The sequence below is a fragment of the Puntigrus tetrazona genome, chromosome 23 (assembly GCF_018831695.1).
Source record: "Puntigrus tetrazona isolate hp1 chromosome 23, ASM1883169v1, whole genome shotgun sequence".
NCBI lineage: Eukaryota > Metazoa > Chordata > Actinopteri > Cypriniformes > Cyprinidae > Puntigrus > Puntigrus tetrazona.
In genome coordinates, this window is record NC_056721.1 from 5953186 (window position 1) to 5979026 (window position 25841).

A 25841-nucleotide genomic window follows, 5' to 3' on the forward strand; every position below is an offset into this window, starting at 1 on the left:
AACAATTTAATGTCAGCACCCCCCTGCAAATATCAAAATGCATAATAACTTTAGAGACATATATGTTGTGCACATAATCCCATTAATAAATGTTGATATTATATAAGCAAATATAACACATAGACATATTACAGACAGAAATATACCAGTATTTAAAATCTACATAACAAAACATAAATAAACCTTTTTTGTAACATGTAAGCAGTTTTAGTAAAGTCGTAATTATAATACTGTATTAAAAGATATTATTAAGATATAATTTGAAGTACATTTTAATATGGGGATTTTATACTGTATATATGTTACCTACTTATATCTTCATCTACACCAAAGAATGTACACACACACACACACACACACACACACACACACACACACACACATATACATATAGTTACTGTATTAACTCAACTGTAGTATGTAACAGCCAGTCCTTAAATATCCTGTTTCACACAGAACTATGTCCACTACGCTTCCAGAAAAAGCCTGGTCTCGTGAAAATGCGTAAAACACGTTAGTTAGTTTTCCTTCGACGCGACGGGGACCAGAGGGAGCAGTAACTCATTAGTCACGTTTGAGAATTTCTGAGTGAACGCTTACTGTTTACACCATCAACGCTGCTGCATATATAGATCACGGCTCTGTAATCTGTCTTTCTAGTACACTTTACCATCGTATACCGCGTTTACTTATCCGAGAACGTCTCATTAAACAAAGATTATCTATCATAGGAGAGCTTGCCGCATGCATCCGAGGGCCGGCGACTTGTTATAAAACCGCTCCAGTCAGCTGCTTCTGGAATGAGTTTGATAGCTCCCGCCGCAGAGGCTGTCGATCATCGAGACAACATGCTTAATTGTCTGTGAAAGATTGCCACAAGGGGATCAAAAATTCCCTTTATGCCTAAAAGCAATTACCTTGCCCTTGTTTTTAAAACGCTCCACTTGTGCACCGGTGCGTGGATGAAAACAGGAGGCATGCTGGGACATCGGCTGCAAGAGGACCGCGATTGAGCTCTGTCGAAATAATCAATATATTATAGTCGAGCCCCTGTGAAGGGATCATTACAATAGGCATTAAAATAGCTGATAACTATGCCAAAGACTACAGGTGTGATGAGCGCCCTTAGTCATGCTATTACAACTGGATCCGCTTTGAAGTTCTTGATCTAAGCACCATTATTTTAAAAACTCAAATGCAGAACAGGTGTGTTAGCGATGGACCAGCTGCGGCCCATTTTAAAAACGTTGTAAAGTTGCAGAACACGCTACAAAATTACAGGACTGTCATTCTTCTAGAAGCTTCTATGCACAGGAAACGTTCAAAAGTTGAGCAAAACACGTTTCCACAAACATTTCCTGGAGTAACAACGCTAAAAGTTCAGCGCCGACATCAAAATAATAAAACATTTTAAAATAACTGAACTCGTTTTTAGCTGTACATTTTTTATCGAAGGCATATTGCTTGTCACACATGCTCTCAATATTTTTATTTAACACAGATGGGAGATTCTTTATCTTGTTACAGCCACAACACCACACAGCGGCTGGACGGACAATATTTAATCTTCAGAAATAGATGACCCCACGCAGATCTGCTGTTTGTGTTCACGAAAGGAATGTCACTGTAAAAGCAGCACGCCATCAGCGCATTCAGGAAAAACTATAACTCATCCGACATCTCTAGCAGTTGAAGGCGTTGAAACTTTTGGGTTTTTGTAGGGTGTTGTAAAAATGTCTTCCGTATCTGACACACACTGTGTGGCGCTGAAATCAAGTCCGACGAATAAACTAAGAGTGGCGGGTGAAATGAGCAGTTAATGACAACAGAAATTAAATAAAAATAAATATTTATTTAAATAAAAAATAACAGATACAATACATGATATATAGTATGAATGATCAGATACTGGGTCATGTTCTGTTATCACGCATTATAAGACGACGCAAAGACCCTTGTGTCAGTAAACAGAAAATGTATCTTCTTGGTACTTTACAACAGATTTTTTTTTTTCTCATTTACATTCATGTAACATTCACTATTAGTTTAAAGACGTCTCACAGTAATAAAGTTTATAAATACAATGTGCTATAAAATACATGTAACAATATTACGTTTTGTAACGAAGCAGATAAAAATATGATGGTTTAAGTGACATTTTAAGCACAGCTAAAACTTTACGTATTGTTTTAGGTGTATTATTTTTCCGTTACCCACAAATACCCATGTCCGTTTGTTAACAAAAGTCCACCTGATGACATGAAAGGCTAGACTTTTGAAAACTACATGTCATATATCCTCATTTCTGCCTTATACCACATTTTTTTTATTGCATTTGTGCCACGTAGGCAGCCCGCATTTATTATGAACCCATCTTGGTGAATTGCACTTTTAAAGAAATCTGGCCAGTTTACAGTTAGTTTGAAATTAAAACAGGGGTCAGGATATACTTTAGATGATACAGAACTGTTTAAAAGTTACTAAAAATCAGGTTTGTCATTAATAACACTGTAAAAGTGACCATATAATAATTGAATGGGTTTACAAACACAGATATTATCAGTGAAAATTAAATAGTGTTGAGACTACAGTATATATATATACTGTAAAATCCAACAGTTTATCTTACTTCACTTCCCTTTACTGGTTTTATTAAGTTACAGATCAATTTAAGTGAGTAAAACAAGTTACTGGCTGCTATGAGTAAGCCTTACTTAAAATATTAAGCAGCCACAACAAGACCAATGACATTGATTCACCAGTGGGAGGCAGCAGTGTGCTAATGTGTTAATAATGTGCAATAAAACAACAGAAGAAGAAATAATAAAGGCTAGAGCATGCATGTAAGCAGCGTTTTGAATTTGAGAGCTTCTGATGACATATGGACTATTCAGAGGACGTCTTTCATACTTTTCTGGGGACAGACACAAGCCTCCTGGTTCTCATCCAAAATACCTTAAATTGTGTTTAGAAGACAAGGAAAGTTTTAAGGGTTTGGCACAACATGGGGGTAAGTGATTGATGACGAAACGTTTATTTTAAATTGGAGTAAAAGCTTTGTATTGGCTGGTATGTTACTGAGATGTCTGCATTAAGATGAATGTTGATTATATACCTAGTTCACCCCCACCTAGTTCAGTTGAAGGATAGAAAGTTATCGGATTTTATTTTAAAATGTCTTTATTTGTGTTGTAAAAATAAACAAAAGTTATGGTTGATTAAATGATGCCATAATACGTTTTGGTGAATGGCTAATCAAATGGCACGGCAGTGCAGGCCGACAGGTAACGCTGAAAACTTTTTACAAGCATTCTCCAAATCCGTTTGTTTTTGTTTGTTTCAGAATGCCTGCAACGCATGTTGAAACTGCATTGAAAAGCTTTACATTTAACCTTTACCTGTCACTGCCTTCGATTGATTTGAAATGGTATGTTTGTATCGTAAGGAACATTTGTCGTAGTTGTTTAAATCATGTCATTTACTGGAGTAACGCTTTCAGCAAGTAAATTCAATTTTGCAAATAGGTTGGGTTGGCTCAAATTAAATAAATGAGTTGTTTGAATTATAGACACAGTATAGTGCACTTAATCATTTTAGGTGTTGAAAAGAAGAACTTGTGTGTAAATTAAACCTTTGTTAGTACAAAACACTATTCTTATTTCACTTTACTTGTTTTTTTCAATTAATTTGTTTTGGTTTAGTTGTTTATTTAAAATTAGTTTTTTTTTTTTTTTTTTTATAATTTGAATTTACAGTAATTGGGGAAATTTACTTTTAAACGTAATGCATTACAATATTGCATTACTCCATAAAAAAGTAACTTATTACATTACTTTCACATTACTTTTTAAATATGAGTAGCACTTGATTGTTTATTTTATATATATATATATATATATATATATATATATATATATATATATATATATATATATATATATATATATATATATTAGTAGTTCAAAATTAAAGGCTCTAGCACACTAAGGGAAAGTAAATGTGTGTCTTTACAGTAGAATGCAGGAGAAGAATTAAAAACAATTGTTAGTTTATCTAAAGTTATTTTTGCTTATTAGTATGGTTGGGTTACTGGGTTAGACATGTTTGTGTTATTTAACATATTTAATTATTACAGGTTTGCAACATATTCTGAATTTGTAATAAATTTTAACGAAAACTGAACTGAACTGCGAGAGAGGTGACGTTTAGTCTAGAACTGCACTGTATCACACAGCGCACACAACACCTCCGCACTTCTGGTTTCTCCCAACGTGACAGGAAACTTGTCAGTCAATAAATGGTAAAAACAAAATAACTGGTGCTCTTCTTCTTCTTCTTATTTTTATTTACAATAAATATTTTCTTGTAAATTAAAAAGTAATGCGTTACTTACTAGAAAAAAGTAATCTGATTACTTAACTTGTGTTACTTGTAATACGTTACCCCCAACATTGTACATATATACATATTCAATATATATATATATATTCAATATATATGTAGCATTAGAGTAATAGACCATTCAGTTTAATATTCAGCTTTCAGTATTGGCCTCACTGGACCCATTATTTCATGCATGAATAATAACATTTAAACTCAAAGCCATCCTAGGAATATAAAATGTCATATCTTGTTGTGGAAAAGGGATACATTTTGCTGGAGTGAGCAAAAATGTAGAGGATAATTTCAGGAGGTTGAAAATTGCGGCGGTTAATCTGGCAATCTTTCTCTCAGGAGACTTCGAGTTCCTAACAGTTCATCCAAAATAACAATGTTAAACGTTTAATTTCCTGCTATCAGCCGAAGTGAAGGAGCCTCGGTACACGTAACAGTTCAAGGCCGACTTCATCTCCATCTTCACCCAGTAATCCCTCCGTGCGCTCTCTGAAAATCAGCCCGGAGTTGAGATAATGCCGAGTCTATTTTACAGGTCTATTTCCAATGCCGCGAGACTCCCGAATTCAAGGACATCCACTGAATATTTGTATTAGATGTAAAGTCAGGCTGAAACAAGTGAATATAACCCTTGAAGAAAGGACGCGGGTCCTAGATATGCTTCCGAAATCTGCAAAGAGTTTTCTAAAGAATTCACTTGTTACCGTGGACCAGATGAGTCAAGGTCGTTCCAGGAAATATAACACGGTGAGGAATGTGGGGAAGGATTCAATCCAAAACGGTAAAATATCCAAAAGCTGTGACTAGTTAGGTGCCCGGTTTGATGTTGGTCATCCGTCCTGATTTCAGAGGCCTGAGGTGTGACGTGATTTTATCCAGGTGAACGTCCTATCAATCTTCTCTCTGGCCCATTCTTTGTTCTTTGTGATTCAAAACAGAACCATGAAATATCATCACACATAATGATGGAATCAAAAATTTAGAACAAGCTACGGTTTTCTATCGAATCTGTGAAATTATCAACACACATGAAAAAAACGGTACCGTGCTATTTTTAGGTGTCCTCGTTACTATACAAGTATTTACTATATAATAACAATAAATGATGCATAATTGCAAGGACTCCTCAAAATAAAATACAGAGTGAAGCATGTCTTTCCTAATTTTCTAGACCGTGGCAGCGTTCAATACTTAAAGTCATTGGGGCAGTCACAAGCTTCCCGGTTTTTATCCAAAATATCTCGTTCCGAATTGTGTTCCGAAGGCTTTTATGGGTTTGGAACGGCACGGGGGTGAGTGATTGATGACAAGATGTTCATTTTGGAGAGGAGTGACCTTTTAAGTGCAATGAATGAACGCAGATGATTTTGCTTATGAATTAGTTTTGTGTACCTTGCGTCGCAGAAGTTGTAGCACTGGGCGTCACTGTGGTCCGCACACGTGCAGCGACGAAGCGCCATCCTCACGGTCCCACTGGAGCGCCTCAGTCTCTGAGGACTGCGGTAACTGGACATGCCGTACGGGACTGTGCGCCTGCAGGCGGAACAAACAGACTCGGATTCTAAATATTAGGAGTAATTCAACTAAATAATAGAATAATAATAAAATTAATTACAAAATAATTACAAATTATTTAACAAAACATTGCTTAAATAGAAAGTTCACCCAAAAATGAAAAGGCAGTCCTTATTTATATGCAAGCAAAAGCCAGAATGAATGATATTTTATGCTAAGCAATAATCTATTCGCAAGACTTGAATGAATCGGTTTGACTGACATGGATTCATTTTTACAAAGCTTTTTGTTTCTTGTAAGTTTTGGCTACCTTGAGTTCCGGTGAATTGTCTCTTTCATTAAAAACACAGTATATCAAAAATATAAATTTGTGTTTCCAAGATTAATAAAAATCTTATGGCTTTGCAACAAAATGATCACAGGATTCTCATTTGTGGGTGAACTGTTCCTTTAAGAACCATCTGCATCAAAGGAGAAATTCAATTAAAATGTAGTAATTAATAATAACCGGTCGAATATAGCTTACAAACATCTTGCTATCCATGTTTCCTGTTTACTGTTAGCAGAGTTTAAAAGTTGCTTTGGAAATCACTATGCCAACCAAGACAAATCCAAGACTCTGGAACGAATTAAGGGATTTATTAAATGCGGTTGTCGTTCTTGATACTCTCCAGTGTGTATGTGGCCTTTCTGTTAAGTATGTTGCACAAGGAATGTGCTGTAATTGCCTTTCAGGTTTTGCTTAAAGACAAACTCTTAAAACGAACATTTTGTTGTTTTAAAAAAAAAACGTGCTGCCATGACAACTTCTGTTTGCCTATGAATATTATATTAAGCTGTTTCTTTTTCACCTGTGCACAGATATTCAGAACCGTTTCATTTGGTTGGAGGGAAGTTGAAGGGTATGGCATTGCTTTTGAGACCAAACGCAGGCCGGTAAATCATGGTGAAATGTAGTTTTGATGGTGTATAAGCATCACACAGAACAAATCCATAAAAGATGAGTCAGATCTTCGCAATCACGCCAAACAGATTATTAAAATTTAAATCACGCCACACATGGCACATATTGGGCTAAACTCACCTCTGGCACGGGAAACAGACGGACACTGTCCAGTCACAAATAACAATCTGCCATGACGTGCAATAATTGCACAAATATTTCCACGGATTTGAAGCGCAGACTGAACTATGAACTAGCAAAAACACAAACGGCGTTTCGTCCAAACCGGTTTCAGGAGAACATGCGCTACTCTTCAAAGAGTTTGAGGGTGGTCAGCTATTTCTTTCATGTTTCTGAAAGAAGTCTTTTATGCTCACTGTTTATTTGAATATAACGTCACATATTATTATAGCATACGGATTATAATACAAACGGTTACGTTACTTGTTGAAAAGTTGAGGGGCGGTGAGATTTTTCTCTCTTATTCTTCATTTGATCAAAAGAAAAACAATAATGGTATTACAAATCAAAATAAGTGTACTTAAGTAAGTGTAAAGCTATCTTCAGCATCATTATTCCAGTTTTCAGTGTCACACGAACATATTACACTGAAAACAGCTGTGCTGCTGGAAGGTTAAATATTAATATGGAATAGAAATATTTAAATGTTATACATAAAATTGTACATTTCATGACCGGTTTACTTTTATGTGATCAATTCAACACATCCTTTCTGAAAAAAAGTATTTATTTCTTCAAAAAAGAAGAAAAAAAAGAAACAAATCCAATTCTCGCTATTAACAAACCATTAACTATGACTTTTGTCTCAATAAAACTTTAGACTTCGGGCAATGCTAAAATGAAGTTCAGGCAATATGTTAGTTATAGGTATGCTAATAAGCAACTAGTTAAAAGCGTGAACCTGTCCCAAACTAAAGTGTCATTTCAAACCTGTATGACTTTCTTTCTGTTGCTGAACATAAGAGAAAATCTGTTGGTTAACCCACCGTTGTTTAAAAAAAGAACAAAACGGCACAAAAAACGTTTTTCTGAATATTAGAATAATCTGTTGCACAGTAGAAAGGTGGTTCATCTTTAGGGTGCCTTAGCCCTCAGGGACAGATACAACGATATAAATAACCTAAAAAAACGGCATTTTTACTGTGCTTATTAAAAGTGTATTATGAAGCAATGTCACGTTTTCCTTTTGTTGTTTGATTAACATTAACATAGCCTAATGTAATCAATATCAATATTTTCTTAACTGTTTACGTGATAACACTTTATTTTACGTAAAGTTGCTTTATTTTAAAGTTAAGCTACACCTATAGCATGCGTATTACTATAATATTAATATCAAATCAAATCAACGTGACTGGCCGAGAAGGAGAAACAGAGGCACTCTCCTGATGCTTCTGATAGCTGATTATAATTTAAGGGGTGCTGAAGACCACCTAAAAAGGGTCTGGAACCACCCCTGCTTTAACACCTGAAACTTTGTAAAGTATGGTATGGTTTTATTATTGTACAAGCAAGAAACCTAAAAGGAAAGAAACCTGCTATATTTAAAAGAAAGCTGGAATTGCATTGACACTTGGAGATAAATCACGAGGGGGCCGCCTCTAGTGATGGGTTGGAACAAGGGCCAAAAATCTTTCTGCAGTCTCATCTGGGAAAGCGTCCATGCACTTTATATCAGCTTCTCTCTGATCTCCAGCCACTCTTTACGGTACTCTCTTTCTGAGCGCATGCCTCTCATCTCACATCACAAGTGTTTGCTCTCATGTTGACCATTTGGTTTCAGTGTGGAGCCAAGGGTCCGAGCTGCATTCCTGTCAATATCAATGGTGAGTGATGTGCCACAACACATTGTAAGTCATAGTTTAAATACCCTCAGCGTCAATCTGAATCGCTCTACTAAAAGTCTTGTGGCGTTCTCTCATGTATTCGGCTAAATAGCGATAACTCATTCGGAGGTCCATGTCGTCGTATTTGTGCTGCTTAGCGCATCTATATATTTAAAGCAAATATATCTACGGTCAAAAATATCCTTTAGTTGTGTTTGCTGGATGTGGAATGAGTCTGAGAGTAATAATGTGTGTGGGGGATGACCTCATTTCCATCCTAATAGTTACTCAAGCGAGCCAAATGGGCACCGAAAGCGGGTTTATTTTTTAACGCACGTATACTGCGTGCGCTGGCTGAAAAAAAAGTGATCTAATTCAAAGTCTAATTTCTGAGAATCGTCTGCTTCTATTGCATCAGCACCATGGACAGTAACCGTCACCATGGAAACACATTCACATCAAAAGCGTGGCAGAAACTTCAGCTTCATCTACGTGAATTCTATGTGCAACATAAAGAGCACACGCTATAATGTCGTGTGTGATACATGTCATGTGATAGTGTCGTGAGACTATATGCACTTTCATGAGATATTACTATATTATATTAATTTGTAGCCTATTTTACAAATGGGAATGTATGAATCCGTGACTATGTTTTATGTTCAAACTAACCATAAAATGTATAGTGAAAAGCATCCGGAATGCGATAAAGTAATTTTTAAAGCATCTGCTGCAAAATACAAATACAAATAAATACAAATATAAAATAAAATACACAGTATAAAACCCAGAAAATATACACAGCTATACAATTATACAAACTTTTACATGTGCCATTATAATTTGTGTTTTATTTTTAATTGTATAGCTATGATTATAAAATGAAACAAAATATAATCTGGCCTTTTTTTAAACTTTGCCTTTTTTTATTTTTATGCCTTTTATTTTATTTTTTTTTACTTCTGCTATTTTTTTTTTTTTAGCAGATTTTTATATTGAAACGACTCGCGATCTCCTCCTTGGACCTTTAGAGAGACCTGCATCTTTATGGATTATATATGAAAGAGCTTTTTCTTTCAATTTGAATTATTTAGATTTACAGTAGTAATTTAAAGCTTTCTATAGATATAGTCATTATACCTGGGAGTCGATTCGCTGAGTTTCGGTTCACTGTGAAGCGCTCCTATTCTAGACGGCACCCTAACCCCCTTTTTTTTATTATTACTTACAAAACAGAACTACTTTCATAACAGCTGTATAAACTGATTTGGGAGAATGGCAAGACGGTCTTGGGTCTTAATTCTGCAAGTGTGTACCGTCGGAAGAAACCCTGCAGGCGTATAAATTAGCATGCATGCCGACTTTTGTGCTGTTTATTACTTTGTATATTTATCTTGTTATGAAGTACAACATAAAGAGCAGACACTATTAAGTCAGTGACATATATGAGTATTATATGACACTATTAATATATATATATTAGCATTCATAGCATTCATATATTAGCATTGCTGTTAATTATTGCTTAAAAAAGTGCATTTTAATGCGCAAGACCTTATTCTAACCTACCCAAATCTTAAATTTGACTAGTAGTTTACTAATATTAAGTATTAATAAGCAGTAATTAGCAGTATATTGAAGTCATAATTAATTAATAACAAATTAGTAACAAGTAATGAAATATTTTTTGGAGAGAGTAATTTGTATAATTTAATTATACTGTTGAAGATGTAACTAGTAATTAATTTTTTAGAATAACTTACCCAACACACACACACACTCTCTCTCTCTCTCTCTGTGTGTGTGTGTGTATATATATATATATATATATATATATATACTTTTTTATAGTATTATTATTATATATTATATAATGTGTTTAATAGTTTAATATTATATGTCATATTTTACAATATATTAAACAGTAACACTGCATTATGAGTTTAACAGAACTGTTTTCTATTGTATTATATTTTGAAATGTAATTCATTTCTGTGACGCAAAGCTGAATTTTTTTAGCATAATTACTCCAGTCTTCAGTGTCACATGATACTTCAGAAATCAATGATTTCTTGCACAAGAAACATTATTATAATTTTTTTTTAACAGTTGTGTTCAGTTTGTTCCTCTTCAGGATAAATAGGAACAGTATCGGAAATAGAAAGCTTTTGTAACTTATACACGTTCAGTTAGGGTTTAACCATTTTTTGGGGGGTAATAAATTCATTAATAATTTGTTTATTTAATAATAAATTAAAAAGATGAGTAATTTTATTCAGCAAGTATGCATTAAATTGATAAAACGTGACACTGAACATTACAAAAGCTTTTTAGATGAGGTTAAAAAAACATATGTTTCAGTAATTTAATTATAAAATATAAAGCTGTACTTTAATCATTCTTCGTTATTCCCCCAATAATCCAAGCTAAACTACAACTACTCTATGACTCAACGATATTGGTCCAATAGAATGAACAGAACAACCGTATCCAATTACTTTTAAGTGCTTCTGTTCTGAATATTAGGTCACTGGGTTAATCGTTCATCAAGCTACAGGCTGGAAAAAGAAAGTCAAGTCAAGAAGCTCCAAACAGATCCTTCAGCGTGACCGAGAATCCCTGCCCTGATCTCATGCATGGAATACATTACTTTCCAGGAGTCCGTTTTCTTCAACCCTCTTGAAACCAAACCAACAATACCTCATTCATACGAGCGAATGTGCCTTTCTGCTCAAAATTCGACCTTTTACCAATTAACATTTGGCTTGTGGGTGGTATTAATTATTAATATCATTGTTATCACCGTTTTGTTTTTCATTTGGACTTTATTTATTTGCAGTGCGTTTAATCGGCTTAATTTAATTAGTTTGAAACAGACAGTAAAGCGATTCTCAAAGTATTTATCATTTTTAGCATCTCTTCAGCGAACTGCGGAGGATCTCGGGAATGGTGGTGAAAGTACTCACTGTGGGGTGTTGATCCAGATGATGCCCAAGTGACAGTAATAGACACATTCCCTGTCCTTAAAAGAGTAGCAAGTGCAGCGCTTGGTTCTGGTGTGGCCGCGTGACGCTGAAGCCAGCTCTGCTTTTGTCTGCTGATGTATGACGCTCTTCAAATCTTCAGGGAAACCTGGAGACGAGTGCAGCTCTCCTGTCCGGGACAGTGATGCAGCTTTCATTTGAACAATAATACATTATTAACAAAAGACATGGCTAATGCCAAAGTATGCTCTTCGGTTAGTACAGACGTAAGGGGGAGAAACAAACAAAAACGTAGCTCAAAACTATATATTAATAAGGTAAATGAAACCTATGATTATTTTTGTACTATTATTTTCATTGGTTATTCTCGTTAGATCCTCATGACCGACAACATAATGTAATACAGTTGTATTGTTTCACTGCATAGAAATATTTTATTATATATATATATATATATATATATATATATATATATATATATATATATATATATATATATATATATATATAAAATACAACGATTTTGTATAAAAAAAGCAACACTTTTATCTTGTTTAGTATTTCACTATTATTTCACTATTGTATTTCACTATTATTATAATAATAGTATTTATATGGTGACAGTGACTGTCCATAGTTGTGCTTTATATTAATAATAATAATAATCATCATCATCAACACCATCATCACCATCATCATTAAAATTAATTAAAAATAAGTGTCAGATAACAACGAGCAACACAATAATAATCTTTGCTAATGTATTAATTAATGTATATGCAACTGATCATTTAGTTCAGTTTATCTCTGGTTAATTATACATTTAAATTTTATTAATAAATAATATCAACAGATACAGCTTTGAGTTTTAATAATGTATTAGAAACTGAAGAGTTTACCTTTCAAAAATCATGTTTTTTATTATATTATTATGTTATCATTCTTTTCTTGTGTTGGTTTTCATTTATTTTCATCTAATGAAAATAACCCAAGTGCATGAATGAGATTAATTAGAATGCACAAAAAAAAAACATGAGAAATATTAAAAGTTTGAAGAAAATGTGCTTGATTTTCATGATACTAGGCTAACATCACAGGGCAAAATGTAACCTTAAATAAAAAAAAATTAAGCATTTATTCTGACCTGGTTATGTTCATTTCAGAGATTTAATCAGCCCACCAATTAGCTACATAACACTGGCTATAGTGACAATAAAACACGTACAAATATAACTTCAAACTGGTCAAATAACAAACTATCAATTGCTCTTATAAATTCCAAACCCACTTATGTAAAACTCACAAGAAAACAGTGGTTCAGTCTAGTTCGAGCACTTACCCAGGGTCAAAACGTTTAACAAACTCACAATTAACAAAAGAACATCAGGAAACAGTTTGGCCATTTTTACCAGAGTCCTTATTGAGCGCGCGACCAGTAAAGGCTACACGCGCAGAAGTTATCAGACGCGGTATCCGAGTTTCTAAATGAAAACTGTCTTCCAAAACAATTCCACTTCGGTCCGCAAACCAGCTCTGAGCATCATCTTCTCGAGCACACCGGGCGTTCGCGTTCTTCGGGCAAAAATGTACATTTATAGCGCGCGCTACAGACGCCACCCACCGGTGAGCGCGCGCTCTCGTGCGCGAGCTGCGGCGCGAGACGAGCGACCGAAGCGTGACAGATCGTGTCGGCGCGATATAAAAAAAAAAAAAAGTAGCGCACTCAGGAATTTGGACACGTCCCTTTATCGTTCAGCCTTTTGTGTAGTATATCCTCGGTCCTGAAACAGACCGTTATTTACAGTCCACTTCAGGAATTTTAGCAAATCTTCCTCGGAGTCGAGGAATTCTCGCGTGTTGGTGCACCTAGTCCGTTATTTATTGTTTTACCTTCATAGCTGGAAGACGTTAAGGTTGGCCTCTTTTGAAATCCGAGCATATGGTTTTCGGTACCTCAAGTTTGCAAAACTGTAGAAAGTTAATTGTGGCATTTAACAAGCCTCGCTTTTAGATTGCAGTGATCCTGCGGGCAGTGACATTTTCCTTCTGGCAGTGTTAGTTATTATGTGGCACTTTAAGGCATTTTATAAGGTTTTAGAAGGTAGTAAACGGGGCCTACAAGAATTTACTTTTTTTTTTTTTTTTTTTTTTTTTTTTTTTAACAAATGCGCTTTGCTGCACTTTTATTTTTTTAGATGAATAAAAACCTGTATTGTATTTTGAAAACCAATAAATTCGTCGGTATGAATCGATACAGTGACATTAAATAATATTTTTGACCCGAATAAGCCTGTTCACCTTTTTAATTTATGTTAAATAAGTAGAAGAGGAGCAAAATGTACAAAGATGTGGATGTGTTTGTTTCTTCGTGGAAACAGACATGGATAAATGTGGCATTAACCGGCGGATGCTCTGCAGTGAATGGGTGCCGTCAAAATGAGTCCAAACCGCTGATAAAAACATTACGGGGTAATCCACACAACTCCAGGCCATCAACAAGCATCTTGTGCTGTTTGCGAACCGATGTTTGTAAGAAATTCATCATAAAGGCTTTTTTTCTTAAACCATTGCTTTCAGCTAAAATGCGAGTCCTCTATCCATAATAGCCTCCTGCTTTCTCCAGTGGATATTTTTTTTGTCATGTTCACTGAAAATATAGTGTCCATTGGCGTGCATGTATAACATTTGTCCAAATCTGTTCAGTTTAAAAAAAAATAAACTCACTAACCAATTGGACGGCCTAAGGTTGAACACATTTTCATTTTGGGGTAAACTGCTAAGTCAAAATCTTTAAGTATACTCTAAGACGTAAATCGGAAGCTTCTATGCAGGGCGCTAAAGAGTGAAAACCTTTTTCCTTTAACCCACAAGGTACTATAGAGTGGCTTCAAAGCGAATAAACATTTATACTGCCCACCTCAGTGTCCCGGTGACCTCAATTTCCTCTCCGGTGTAGAGTTTGACGGCCAGTATCCCTCAGAGAATGTCAAGGCCTTTATAAATCTCTCCAGGGTCTGGCAGCGTTATCTATCACCTAAATTTTAGTCATTTGGTCACATTAAAATGCAAGACACAGATATTTACTTCACAATGTACCCGGAGTTATGCAACAACGTCGTTTTTCTTTCTTCTGGGTTGTATCTAATGTTCTATCCCCGACTGATAAAATAGCCTATTAGATAGACGTGCTATTATTTTAATGCAAAATGACACATTGACTTATCTGAATTTCATAAGGGTCTTGGAAGAAGCTGTATTCGGGCATGAGACATGCCTATCCCTAAACCTAAGTCAAACCCACAAACATCAGGACGTTTTCCCATCCAGCACCGTAACCGTAACTGCGCCGGAGAAAGAGGAATTCTACACCAATTATATCGGAGGGGGAGGAAAGCGCTGAAACAATTCACTCACAAGCATCTCTCATTTTTGCGGACAGTGGGAAAGTTTTTCATATCAGTTGCTGTAATTTTGCAATTATTGCAAAGGAATTGTAATTCAGAAATACCCATAGACTGGCTGCGCATTAATTCAGATCAAATGCATGTCAAATGTTGCATTATATAACCATGCTGTACCCATTAAAAGCTGGACTAGTTAAAGTGCTATATCCTTTGTGGATATCATTTCCAAAGGTGCTTATCTAACAACAAACAACATTTTCATAAGCGCCGAGCTATTATGATGAAAAACATTTTTGGAGCCAAACTCCTGGGGACATTTATGCATGAGCCGCCTGGAGGTTTGAGCATTTAAGAAGCTCTACCTCAAAAGCCGCTAAGTACATGCAAGGAAAATATATATGTTACAGCAGTGTTCAAACATACGTGTATGCACAAAGCAAACACGGTTTGATTGTACAGCCAAGTAAAACAACACTGACTTGAAGCATCGCCCAGAACCAGCTGTGGAACTGCGCAAAAAAAATCTCTGGTTTAATCGCCTTCCTGACCGTACCGTTGCAGGATGTGAAATAAATATAGGCTAGTAAAAATGCCCCTTCTATTGACTAAAATTACGCTTGGGCAAAAAGAAAATGGCCAGGCATTTTTATTAACAGCAAACCCGACACCTCATTCAGAAATGTAATAGTGTACAGAAGTTGTAGTATTAGTGTAGAGAGATTATGAAATATAATTTGTTTAGGAGAAAAGTTCATGAAAAACTACGATCTTAATCTCCAACGAATATATAGGATATTTTCAACAAAAACAATTCCACAGATTTTTCAAATACATTTCCTGTGATTTCATGACAAACAAACCTATAAAGGAAAGAATGCGAGTCTTTATTTAATTTAAAGAGATTACCTCTTGAAATTCACACGGTTGTAAAAAAACCCCAGCATTTCTTCCTCTCTAACTAAATGTACCATTTTTTCCCGATCTTATTTCAGTCCGCTATCTGCGTAATATGAACGACACGGATACATCTTCAATAGCGTCGCACAGTTATTAAAAACACGACTTTCAGAAATAGTTTTTGGAAAGCAGTTTCATCAGCTGTTAAACAACACACATTATAGGTTTCCACAGATGGTACAGAACATTAAAAAACAGATGCCAAGTGAAGATGCCAAACCTCTGCAGTGTATCATCCTCTACGGTCACTATAAAAAGCATTCTTTAACATAATAAAAGGAATAACCCAAGCTCCAGATTGTTTAAAATGCAGCCAGTGTTCAGAAAATATGAAAGGCCTAATATGAGTCAGTATTATCATAACTCAACTAACTTAGACATAAATCTCTTGATAAAACTGATTTATTGCAGATTTGTTGATTTATTGCAGGGTGTTTTGAAAGGAGCTATTTTTATACAACTTTGCTTTGGAAGACATACATACATATCAATATGTATGCATGTATGTGTATATATACACACATATATATATATATATATATATATAAGCACAAAAAAGTGAAGTCAATTTGATGAAATTCAATAACAATGTTTCATGCTTCACTGTAGATGTAGATAGATAGATAGGATCTGTCTATCTAAAGAAGTAACATGTTGGCTGTGTTCCCTCTGAATGAGAAAACGGACCAAGAAAGTGAAAAATTAGGTGTGAAAAAAGAGGGTTTTGTCGAAAACCACATTGCCTTTTATTACTGAAATGTTCTCTAGGAAATATCTGACTGATGTGAGATGAAGCTATCCAGATATGTGAATGAAATCGGACAACAAACCAACTACCTGTGCAAGAGAGCTGACCGAACGAAAGGCTGCAGTGAATACAAACTTTTTTATTTCGTGGTTTTTACAGCAGCGTTAGAAAAAAAGTTTGGAGGCGGAGTGGATTTTTGTGTTGGGAAAGCTTTGTCTGCTTCTAACGTGGTCTGAAAGTCACCGAGTTGTCGGTGTGCAATTTGAGCAACTAGATGCCCTTTGTTTGCATAATGCGCTTACACGCTGTGAGCATTCAGGGTGAGTGTTTAGAAAAATGGCAGTACTTCTCTTGCTATATTGAGTCTGACTCGAGCAGGCATCTGGGGGATGCTCACCAAGTTCTGCTTCAATTCATTAAAAAGAAATGCATCAATATAGACTTGAAATTGCATCCAACGCGCCGGAGAGCACTCGGGACGGTGAGATCCAAGGCATTGGCAGACAATATTAAGACCTGATTACTTCATTATGTTGGACGCCTTCGTTCCCAGATGGTTCACAGACCAGGGCTTAGTATTTTATGTTTTATAATCCATAATGAAATTATAGTCAGGTGGAAGTGTCATTGAATTTTCACCACTCAATTGGAATTTAATTTCAAACATCCATTAAAGCGGGTCTTAAACACACCCCGAGCTGATATGATATTTGATATTTGATATTTGAATACCCCTGTCTGATCGTAACACCTTTAAATATAATTTAAACTGCATCGCTTTGATGCGTTAAACAGGCTCGGCTACGAGAACGCCTGCTTCTCTGTAAAGCACGCGCATGCGGGGAAGATACAGCTAGAATACATCAAACTTATCTAAGCGGATCTCACATGACGACTCTGACCTTCGTAGGCTACATTCCTGAGACCTCGGAACCGGCTCACGTAACGCTTGCCTGGCCCAGGTTAATGAAACACATACCTGAGAGATTATCTGCCTAGTCTACTCATTAAAGGGCTGGATCCATATCGAGGAGGCCCTAAAGTGACGTTGGTCTAAAAAGATTCCTGCGTGTTTTATAGGGGACGGCTAATTCATACGACCTCACGACTGACCTAGTGACGAGCACGTTTAGGGGTGGGGTTAGGCGTAGGTCGTTCGTGCAAACTCATACGAATCGGTAAATGGTGAAATATGTATGATTTTGCAAAAATCATATGAATTTGATCGAGTGAGGTTGTTTGAATTGGTACGAATTGGCCACCTGGTAAAATATGTATGAATTGCTGTGAGATCAGCCTGGCAGTATTTTTTTTATTTTTTTTTACTTCTGTCCAGATACACTGTAAACATGTCCTGTGCTCGAGGCCTGCTCACACATAGGCATGAATAATGAAGATGGTTGCATTGTTGTCTGCCAAATTTGTTTATATTGTTTTGGACTTTGTTGTTTTTTGACGGATGAGTGTGTTCCTCTAAATTATTTTCTGATTTTGCTGGTTGTTCTGTGTGTCTTCTAACAAGTACTAAAATACATTCATGCTATTGTTATTGCCATTCATTATAACAAGCACTTTTCTTTAGACATGCACAATTTGAATATAAAACATGAGCCAAAAGAAACCATCACATACTATTAAGCCCACTATAGATATATAATTAAAACCATGCAGTTGAAGGGAAAAAATGCATGCAAAGTGTTTAAAACATCTTAATGATTTATTTATTTCTTACAAATATGCATATTTTCACTCCACAAGTCTCTAAGAACTACTTTTTGTTTTTATCAGCTTTTTTGGACTCTCATTCTGACGGCACCCATTCACTTCAGAGGATCGATTGGTCTGCAAGTAACGCGCTGCTACATTTTTCACATTTTTCATATCAGGTCAAAAAACACATCTCTTTATATTCCTTTAATACAAAAAGGTAATTGATACAGTTATGTCAAATGAAGCCAAGCGAGATTCTTGCAGTATTAATTAATTGAATAACAAAAAAACGCAGGCCATAATTTTTCATCAAATTCTCCGAAAATCAATTTTTCACACACTCATCAAGCACGATATTCTCAAGAGGAAAAATTGCAATATCATTTTAACGCAGCAAGAATAACGCGCCCTCTCCCTCAGATGAATGCGTAGGTGGAGAAAATGAAACAGAATCTCATTACTAACACAACTCAGTGACACAGTCCCGTCCACATCTGACCGGCTGTTATATTTGTCCTCCCTTTTAAGTTAGACAAATTCCCCCATTTTCTTCGCCGAGTAAGTGTACAATGAGTAAGATGAACTGAAGAGGTGTGAGACACACCTCCCTCCCTCGATCCGATCCTTAAAGCAACACTTCATCAGTTACCGTGACCTTCCACAGCACAGACACCAAGTCTTGTTCTATCAGGGAAGGCGTTGAATCACTTGATCCGTTTTTCCATCAAGATCAAAAATCACGGTGACTCATGCAAAAGTACATTTTAATGCATTAAAATCAGCTCCGTAGGCCCGACACGCAAAAATATTATTCTTACACTGGCTAAAAAAGGAACAGTGACACATTTTTTCTTTTTAACGTCTTTTCATCTGTCTTTTCATGGTCTCACGCTCTCTTTATTTAAAACAAACCATATTTATCCTGTAAGTGAATCCATATTAAATATGACGTCTGGCATGTATTTTTTTATGTAACTATGCATACTTTTAATGGTAGCTTGCGGACCATCTCACGCAACCTGTCCATGCTGCCATCCGCCTCACTTGGCTATAGCTTCTGCAAAATGTCAAACGAATTTGCGTCAAAACACCATTGGACGTTTTTGACATCAGACGTTTTTTTTCTCCTGTGTTTCAAAGCCTGCTTAACAAATTTATGTTATGCGCACAGTTAGCTGAATTGCATTATTTGCAACGCAGGGTCGTTCTCCCCGCTGCGCTCCAAATCCGTGGCTCTTATTTCGGTCGCAGCTTACCATTTTAGCTGGCTTTTCAATGATGTTGCGATGTTATGACAAACATCTCACGATCCCGATCTCTTTCCCCCCCATCTATCTGTTTTTATCTAACATGACAAATGAACTTTTCGTGACATTCTCCCCAAACCACAAAGGACCGAAAACAAGGGTGTTGTTTTCCAGCAAAATACGCATAATGATGGTAATTACTCGAAAGATCGCCCTCATCGCCGGCGATAATTTTCCCACATGTTCTGTTCATTTGGGAGTAGGGTATTTCATATCAAGCCACTGTGAACAAAACACAAAAGCCTGTGAATGAACCATGGTCTGAAAAAAAAAAAATACTGCCATCCTCTGGATGAAATATTAATGGCAACAGTGCCAGATGTACCAAACACATTTATTATGTAAGGCTCTTTCATTATGATACTCTCGGTTCTTGATTTCTTTCATTCGAGGAGAGTTCTCCGTCAGTGTTTCTTGACAAACAGAAATATCCTCTCTATCTTTCGAATAATGGCCTCACGTGTGACCATACGCACACTTGTGTACGTAAGGGCTGTCGTTTGAACTCTCTGCTGCAATTTTCTCAGCATGCACACTCATTTCCTGAGCTGTAATTACAAATGCACTCCCACTACAGAGCACATTTCCCATCAGACAACAGCCTCGCTGTTTAATAGAGCTGAATATGCAATATTACTCCAGAAACAACTGCAAGTATTCGTATGGACGGACTTATTCGTATGGGGTTTGAACTTTAGAGCTCAACCAGACTTTAAACTTTTATTAAAAAGAATAAAAAATAGGAACTCAGGCAGCAGGCCTTCGTTTAACGCCACGGTGAATGAATGGACGTTTAATAATTCTGTGATTACATTCAGTTTCATCATCAGTGCGTTTAACTGAACTTAAATCAGAAGTGAGGGGTATCCATCAGCAGCTGTGTGCATAAACCGGCTGCGCGCACAGGGTTTTTTTGTCTGTTTGCGTGGGGTTGGGATTCTTTCTATATGCCATGAGATGTTTGGATTTCTGGAGGAGGATGTGGATTTGAAATGTTTGAACATGCTGAACTAAGTTTAAAGTTGTCCTCTTTCTCATCATTTTTGCTTCACATACATAATGGATTGTTGAAAAATACATTTTGTTCTTTTTTTTTGTGAGTAATTAATTCTCGGGTTCATTGCAGTTTTAGTTTGAGACCAACTCGTTTCAAATTCATTTTCAGAACTGAAACTTCTCTCATAATTTACCCTCATGTCGTTCCAAGCGTGTGCCTTTCCTTCTTCTGTGAGACATAAAAGATGGTATTTTGTGGAACAGTATGTTGGTGATTCAAAATATCTTATTTTATGCTAAAATAAATAAAAGAAATACCAAAATAAATATTCAAAATAATTAATTTAATATATAACATGCTAATAACAAATAAATGAAGAAAGAACGCTGCTCTGTGAAACATAAAAAAAAAAAATTGGTTTTGTCCATACAAAGAAAGTCAATGGTCACCAAAACTATTTGGTTAAAGACGATATTCAAAATTTAGTTACTTTGATATATATTTTCTGGCTTTTAATTTACAAAAAAATTAAATAATGCTCCTATTTTGTTTATAATAACGCGGTCAGACCTCAAGTACATTAAATAAATGAATAAATAAATAAATAAATAAATAAATGATATATAGATAGACACATGGGCAGATAATATAATGCATCCATTAGAGAGTTGATACTATTTTCACTTATATAAACTGATTCAAATATTATCACCACCATACGTCCAATATTACCTGACACAACATTTTTACCGTGGAGAAATTTGTCTCCCACAACGCACAGCCTATAGATGTTCATATACATATTCACGCGCTTCTTCCATTCTCCACTGAATAACAGTAATAGGCTCGTGCCTATGGACGGACATAAAGCGGATCAGAGGCGTATAGCGCATCGGTGATGATGAAATCGGCGCGTGTTCAGTTGAGCGCTGCTCTCTCAGCGGCGAGGAAGGAGCTCGGTGTATTCCAGCGCGCATACGCCCCCTACGCTCCTCTCCTCTCCTCCTCCTCCTCCTCCTCCTCCTCTCCTCCTCTCTTCTCCTCTCATCCGTCCGCCCGAGAGAGCCGCTCTCCCCCCCTCCGCTCATTCATCCTCTCGGACGATCTCCATCCTTTGACGGAGAGCAGAAGCAGCAGGGCGGTGGCAATCGCGAGCCCTCAATGCTCGGCATTCGGACGGAAATCCGCGCGTCAAACCTGGGGAGACAGGTAGGGCTCTTTGTTGCGATGTCATCCCGCGTATGCTCACTATCCGCGAAGTGCGCGCCGTAAACAGGCTAAACGCGTCCTCTCAGCGCTGGCTGCCAGGGCTCAGCCCGGATGCCCTTGCGATGAGCCTAAAATCGTGCGTTATTCTGGCTTTTTGCGCGGCAGGCCGGTCGGTTAACAAGGGTTCGCTACCGCTTTTGGTCATGTGGTCTTTTTTTTTTAAACTGGGTTTAGTGGAGAGGACAGTAAAAGGATGTCGTTGTTACACGGAACAATAGCCTACGTGGAATGTCAGTGCAGGTAGACTAACCTATTTCACTTGAGCTTATATTTAACACACATATGCTTCACATATTGCATAAAGCATGCTTTCGGTGGCTGTGTTTCTTCCCCGTTGGCCATGTTATTGTATCACGTGCAGGAAAAAAAACCCCACAAAAACATTTATCTTCGCCGAGTGAATAGGTTACCTGGAGCTTCGGTGTAATTCAAATGTTGCTTATTGGTGACTCAGATGTAAGTGAGGTGTCAAGGCTGTTTAATGAAAAGAGGGTGTGGCACCGGGGGCAGTCGCGCGCGCTTCGTGTGGCTCGAGAAGCCAATTAACTGAAAGCTGTTAAGACTTACGGAGAGCGCGGGAGTACGTACGCTCCGGTGCCGTGCCGTGTTAGCTCGATGTAATAGAGCCGAAGGAGCACGCTGGGAGAAAAACGAACATTTGCCAACGCGTTTCCGAAAACAACTGGACTTTTGTGTTTGTTGGTGTGTTTGTATTGTGCGGCTTGTTGTTGATACTACAGAACCCATGTGGTTCATGCCAGATTGTTCTGCTGTGCTTTGCCTGAAGAGGCTCAGATGGATAGCTCAGAAAGGTCTCCAGCAACTGGATTGCAAAATCTAGGCGCTTTTTAAATCTGGGAATGTTTGAAATTATGTTGTGCGGGCCTGGAAAAGTAATTGAAACGATTCATATCTGGGACATGGCTTACTATGTAGCTTGCGTCCCCTACGTTGCCTGGCATCCGTGGATTCTTTGAGCATTTTCAACATCCACCAAACACTCTGAAAAAAGAGCTTCTTTATTGGAATCGACGGTTCAGATTTAACACGTGCACATTTGCTTTTTCAGCTGTACTATTGGTTATTTATTTGTCTTCACGTGCATCTTAAAAATCATAATTAATTGTGAGGGTTAAGTGGGAACAGCATCACTTCTAAAACCCCCTTTTGGATCTTTTATATGTCTGTTGGCTTTATTATCTGAAAGGGGTGTTTTAGAGAGTATGCTCATCTGCAATACATCTCTGAAACATTCCCTTTCAGCTGTTAAAAAGACATAGTAGAGACGTATATAATTTAGCATATTAATCGCCTCTCTTATAGAGATGCCTATTAGATGTTGTACACAATAATTAGATGCTTTCCAGATGTTCAGCGCTCATGGAGATGTGCTACATGCTTACTTTGAAGTCACAGAAATTTCTGTGATCGCTGCACGCATTTTCTAGTCGTAATATATTTAGCTTTAAAGCGTTTCATAGACTAAATACCGCTTTTGTTAAAAGTCCATCTTGCTCGGTGATCTCTGATTTGCATCATTATTTAAAGGGTCAATAAAGTCAAAAAGTGCTTCGGTTTATTCATCGGAGCGGATGACTGAAAACAAAGGCAGACGCATTTAAGTAAACCATAAAAAACCGGACACAAATGTAGTTTACTTTCCTATAAGTAATGAGTGGATCTGTTGCCAAACCACAGAAGTGCATTGGTCTGGATGGCCATATCATTTATCACACGTCAATTTTGGCATTGTTCCTGAGAGTTATTAATAGATGAAAAACACCTTCATTTCAAACCTTTTAAAACGATTGTCCTTTTTTGGACAATTTTGTTAATCGCGCTTCTTAACTACCTTTGCTTTTTGATACATTTTAGCATATTCTGAAGTAAGCCCAAGTGATATTGGCCATATAAAAGCTGCTGCTATAATGCTACAGGCTTCCCATAGGATCCTATTGCTTTGTTAGCCGCTGTTTGTGGTTGCTGGGGTATTGAAAAAAGCCCACTCATAAGTTTCTGATCCCTCCTTTAATGTAAGGTATTGGGATTTTACTGTCCACCAGGCAAAAATAGTAAGTCGGATCACTCGAGCCTTGCGCATACGTTCACACTGGTTTTATTAGAATATCACATGACCATCTGCTATATTCCAATCTGCTTTCACGCTTTGGCGCTGAACCAAAGAGAGCCCAGAGAGAGCTCATCCCTTGTCATATATTACAGCTGTTCAGTGTTTTCACCCACGTAATGTTTGTCATTTTTTTTCCCCAGACATTCAAATAGACGCTTATGGAAATCTTTTAAAAATAAAGCGTATTTTTACGTCAAAAGCACATTTTGTTTTACAGTATAGTCAGCAAGCTTGTGAATATTTTGAATTAAAAGTTACAATGAAATAAATAAAAATAAAATGCTAATCTGCTTAAAAGAGTAGCCATAGAAATAGCAAGGTGCTAAAATAACCGCCTAACACACTCCTGGGGCTCAGCTTGAATATTTTAAACTTATATCTGAAAGGGTTAAATAGGTAATTGCACACCTCTTTAAAAAGCCGCATGATTTGAGGTATCATTTTTGAGCAGAAACTGTGGATAAGTAATGCGCCAAAATATAGTACTCCGACTTGGAGGTTTGCTGAGTTCTTTTTTGAAAAACCCTAGGAATGAGCAATAGTAAAAGCTGGCGCCTCTAATTAGCTGAAAACCAACTGTTTAATTCATCTCAAGGCTGTAGCAATACAAAGTGGCAAAAATTCTGCGAGCTATTCCTGTAGCACGTTGTTTGGACTAATTGAGCACAGCATGCTATTAATGGCAAACTGCAACCGTCCCGTCCTACACACTCCTCCATCATGCTCTCAGCGTTCCTATATAACGTCCCATGAGTTCCACTGATGACAGGATGCTGACATGCATTGCATTGTGCTGCATTTGGCAGTGCTGTAAGAACAAGATCCTGTTTTCACAACCTTTTTTCCCCATGAGCACAACCGAGGGCGAAATGTGTCGCGCAGGTAAACTGGAGTTAATCAGCCGAACGTGCTTTCTCAATAAACAAAATGTTTAGGCTGAGTCTGAAAACGATGGTACGATGGCAGCTTGGCTGGCTTTGGCGGCCAGACAGTCAATGGCCCTGTCCCAAATGGTAGCTTAAGCCATCGCGGTCCATCTCTGAGCCCACATTTTGGTGACGTAATGGTGCATAAACTGTCAGGTAAAGCAGTCCAACACGAAATCAGCTTGAACTCGGCATACTGGCTCCCGGACTTCACAAATGATCTATCGCAGGTCCTCGAAATCACATTTCCAACAGGGCCAAAATAAAAATTCTCTCTAGGAGTCAGCCGATTATCAGTCTGGCAGATTATCATTATCGTTTTTTGGTTATCGGTCGTTTTCAAAACCGATTTTGCCAATAAAACAATTGAAAAGCATTCAAAGAAAGCTTTTCTCAGAGCCCTTGTTATTCATGATTATTCATGAGTTTTATTGTTTTATACCAGACATACATATCGGTTTAAAATGCTGGTTATCTGTTAAGATATCAACCCTGAAAAACACGTATCAGTTGACCCTGAATCCTCTCATTGTTTACTTATCCTTACATCATCCCAGATGTTCATTTTATGACTTTCACAACATTTTAACGTTTATGTCACGTCTAAGAAGCATACCTCCTTCCAAGATGTGGCTTATTCGCTTCAAACCCTTTCTACTTTGAAACTTTACATATAAGCTTATGATTTTTTCAGAGTTAGATGCGTTA

The 25841-nt window shown here is 36.9% G+C and overlaps 2 protein-coding genes across 12 annotated transcripts in view; one reads left to right on the plus strand and one right to left on the minus strand.

The window, feature by feature from the left end:
* Positions 1-3979: 3979 nt before the first annotated feature.
* On the minus strand, positions 3980-13240 carry edn3b (endothelin 3b). Its single transcript, XM_043225270.1, has 4 exons — positions 13024-13240; positions 11667-11853; positions 5788-5928; positions 3980-5315 (listed from the first exon to the last, which is right to left on the minus strand). The coding sequence occupies exons 1-4, from the start codon at positions 13085-13087 to the stop codon at positions 5267-5269; spliced, it is 441 nt and encodes a 146-aa protein (XP_043081205.1). The 5' UTR covers positions 13088-13240; the 3' UTR covers positions 3980-5266.
* Positions 13241-21689: 8449 nt separating this feature from the next.
* Positions 21690-25841, plus strand: part of si:dkey-178k16.1 (band 4.1-like protein 1) — a 52945-nt gene continuing 48793 nt past the window's right edge. For 5 of the 11 annotated variants that reach the window (XM_043225058.1, XM_043225060.1, XM_043225063.1 and 2 more), the window contains exon 1: positions 21694-22016. The gene's annotated coding sequence lies outside the window, so the exon portion shown is untranslated. Of the gene's footprint in view, positions 22017-22187; positions 22317-25841 lie in introns of those variants that run through there. The other 6 variants (XM_043225065.1, XM_043225061.1, XM_043225066.1 and 3 more) reach the window with 6 other exon arrangements.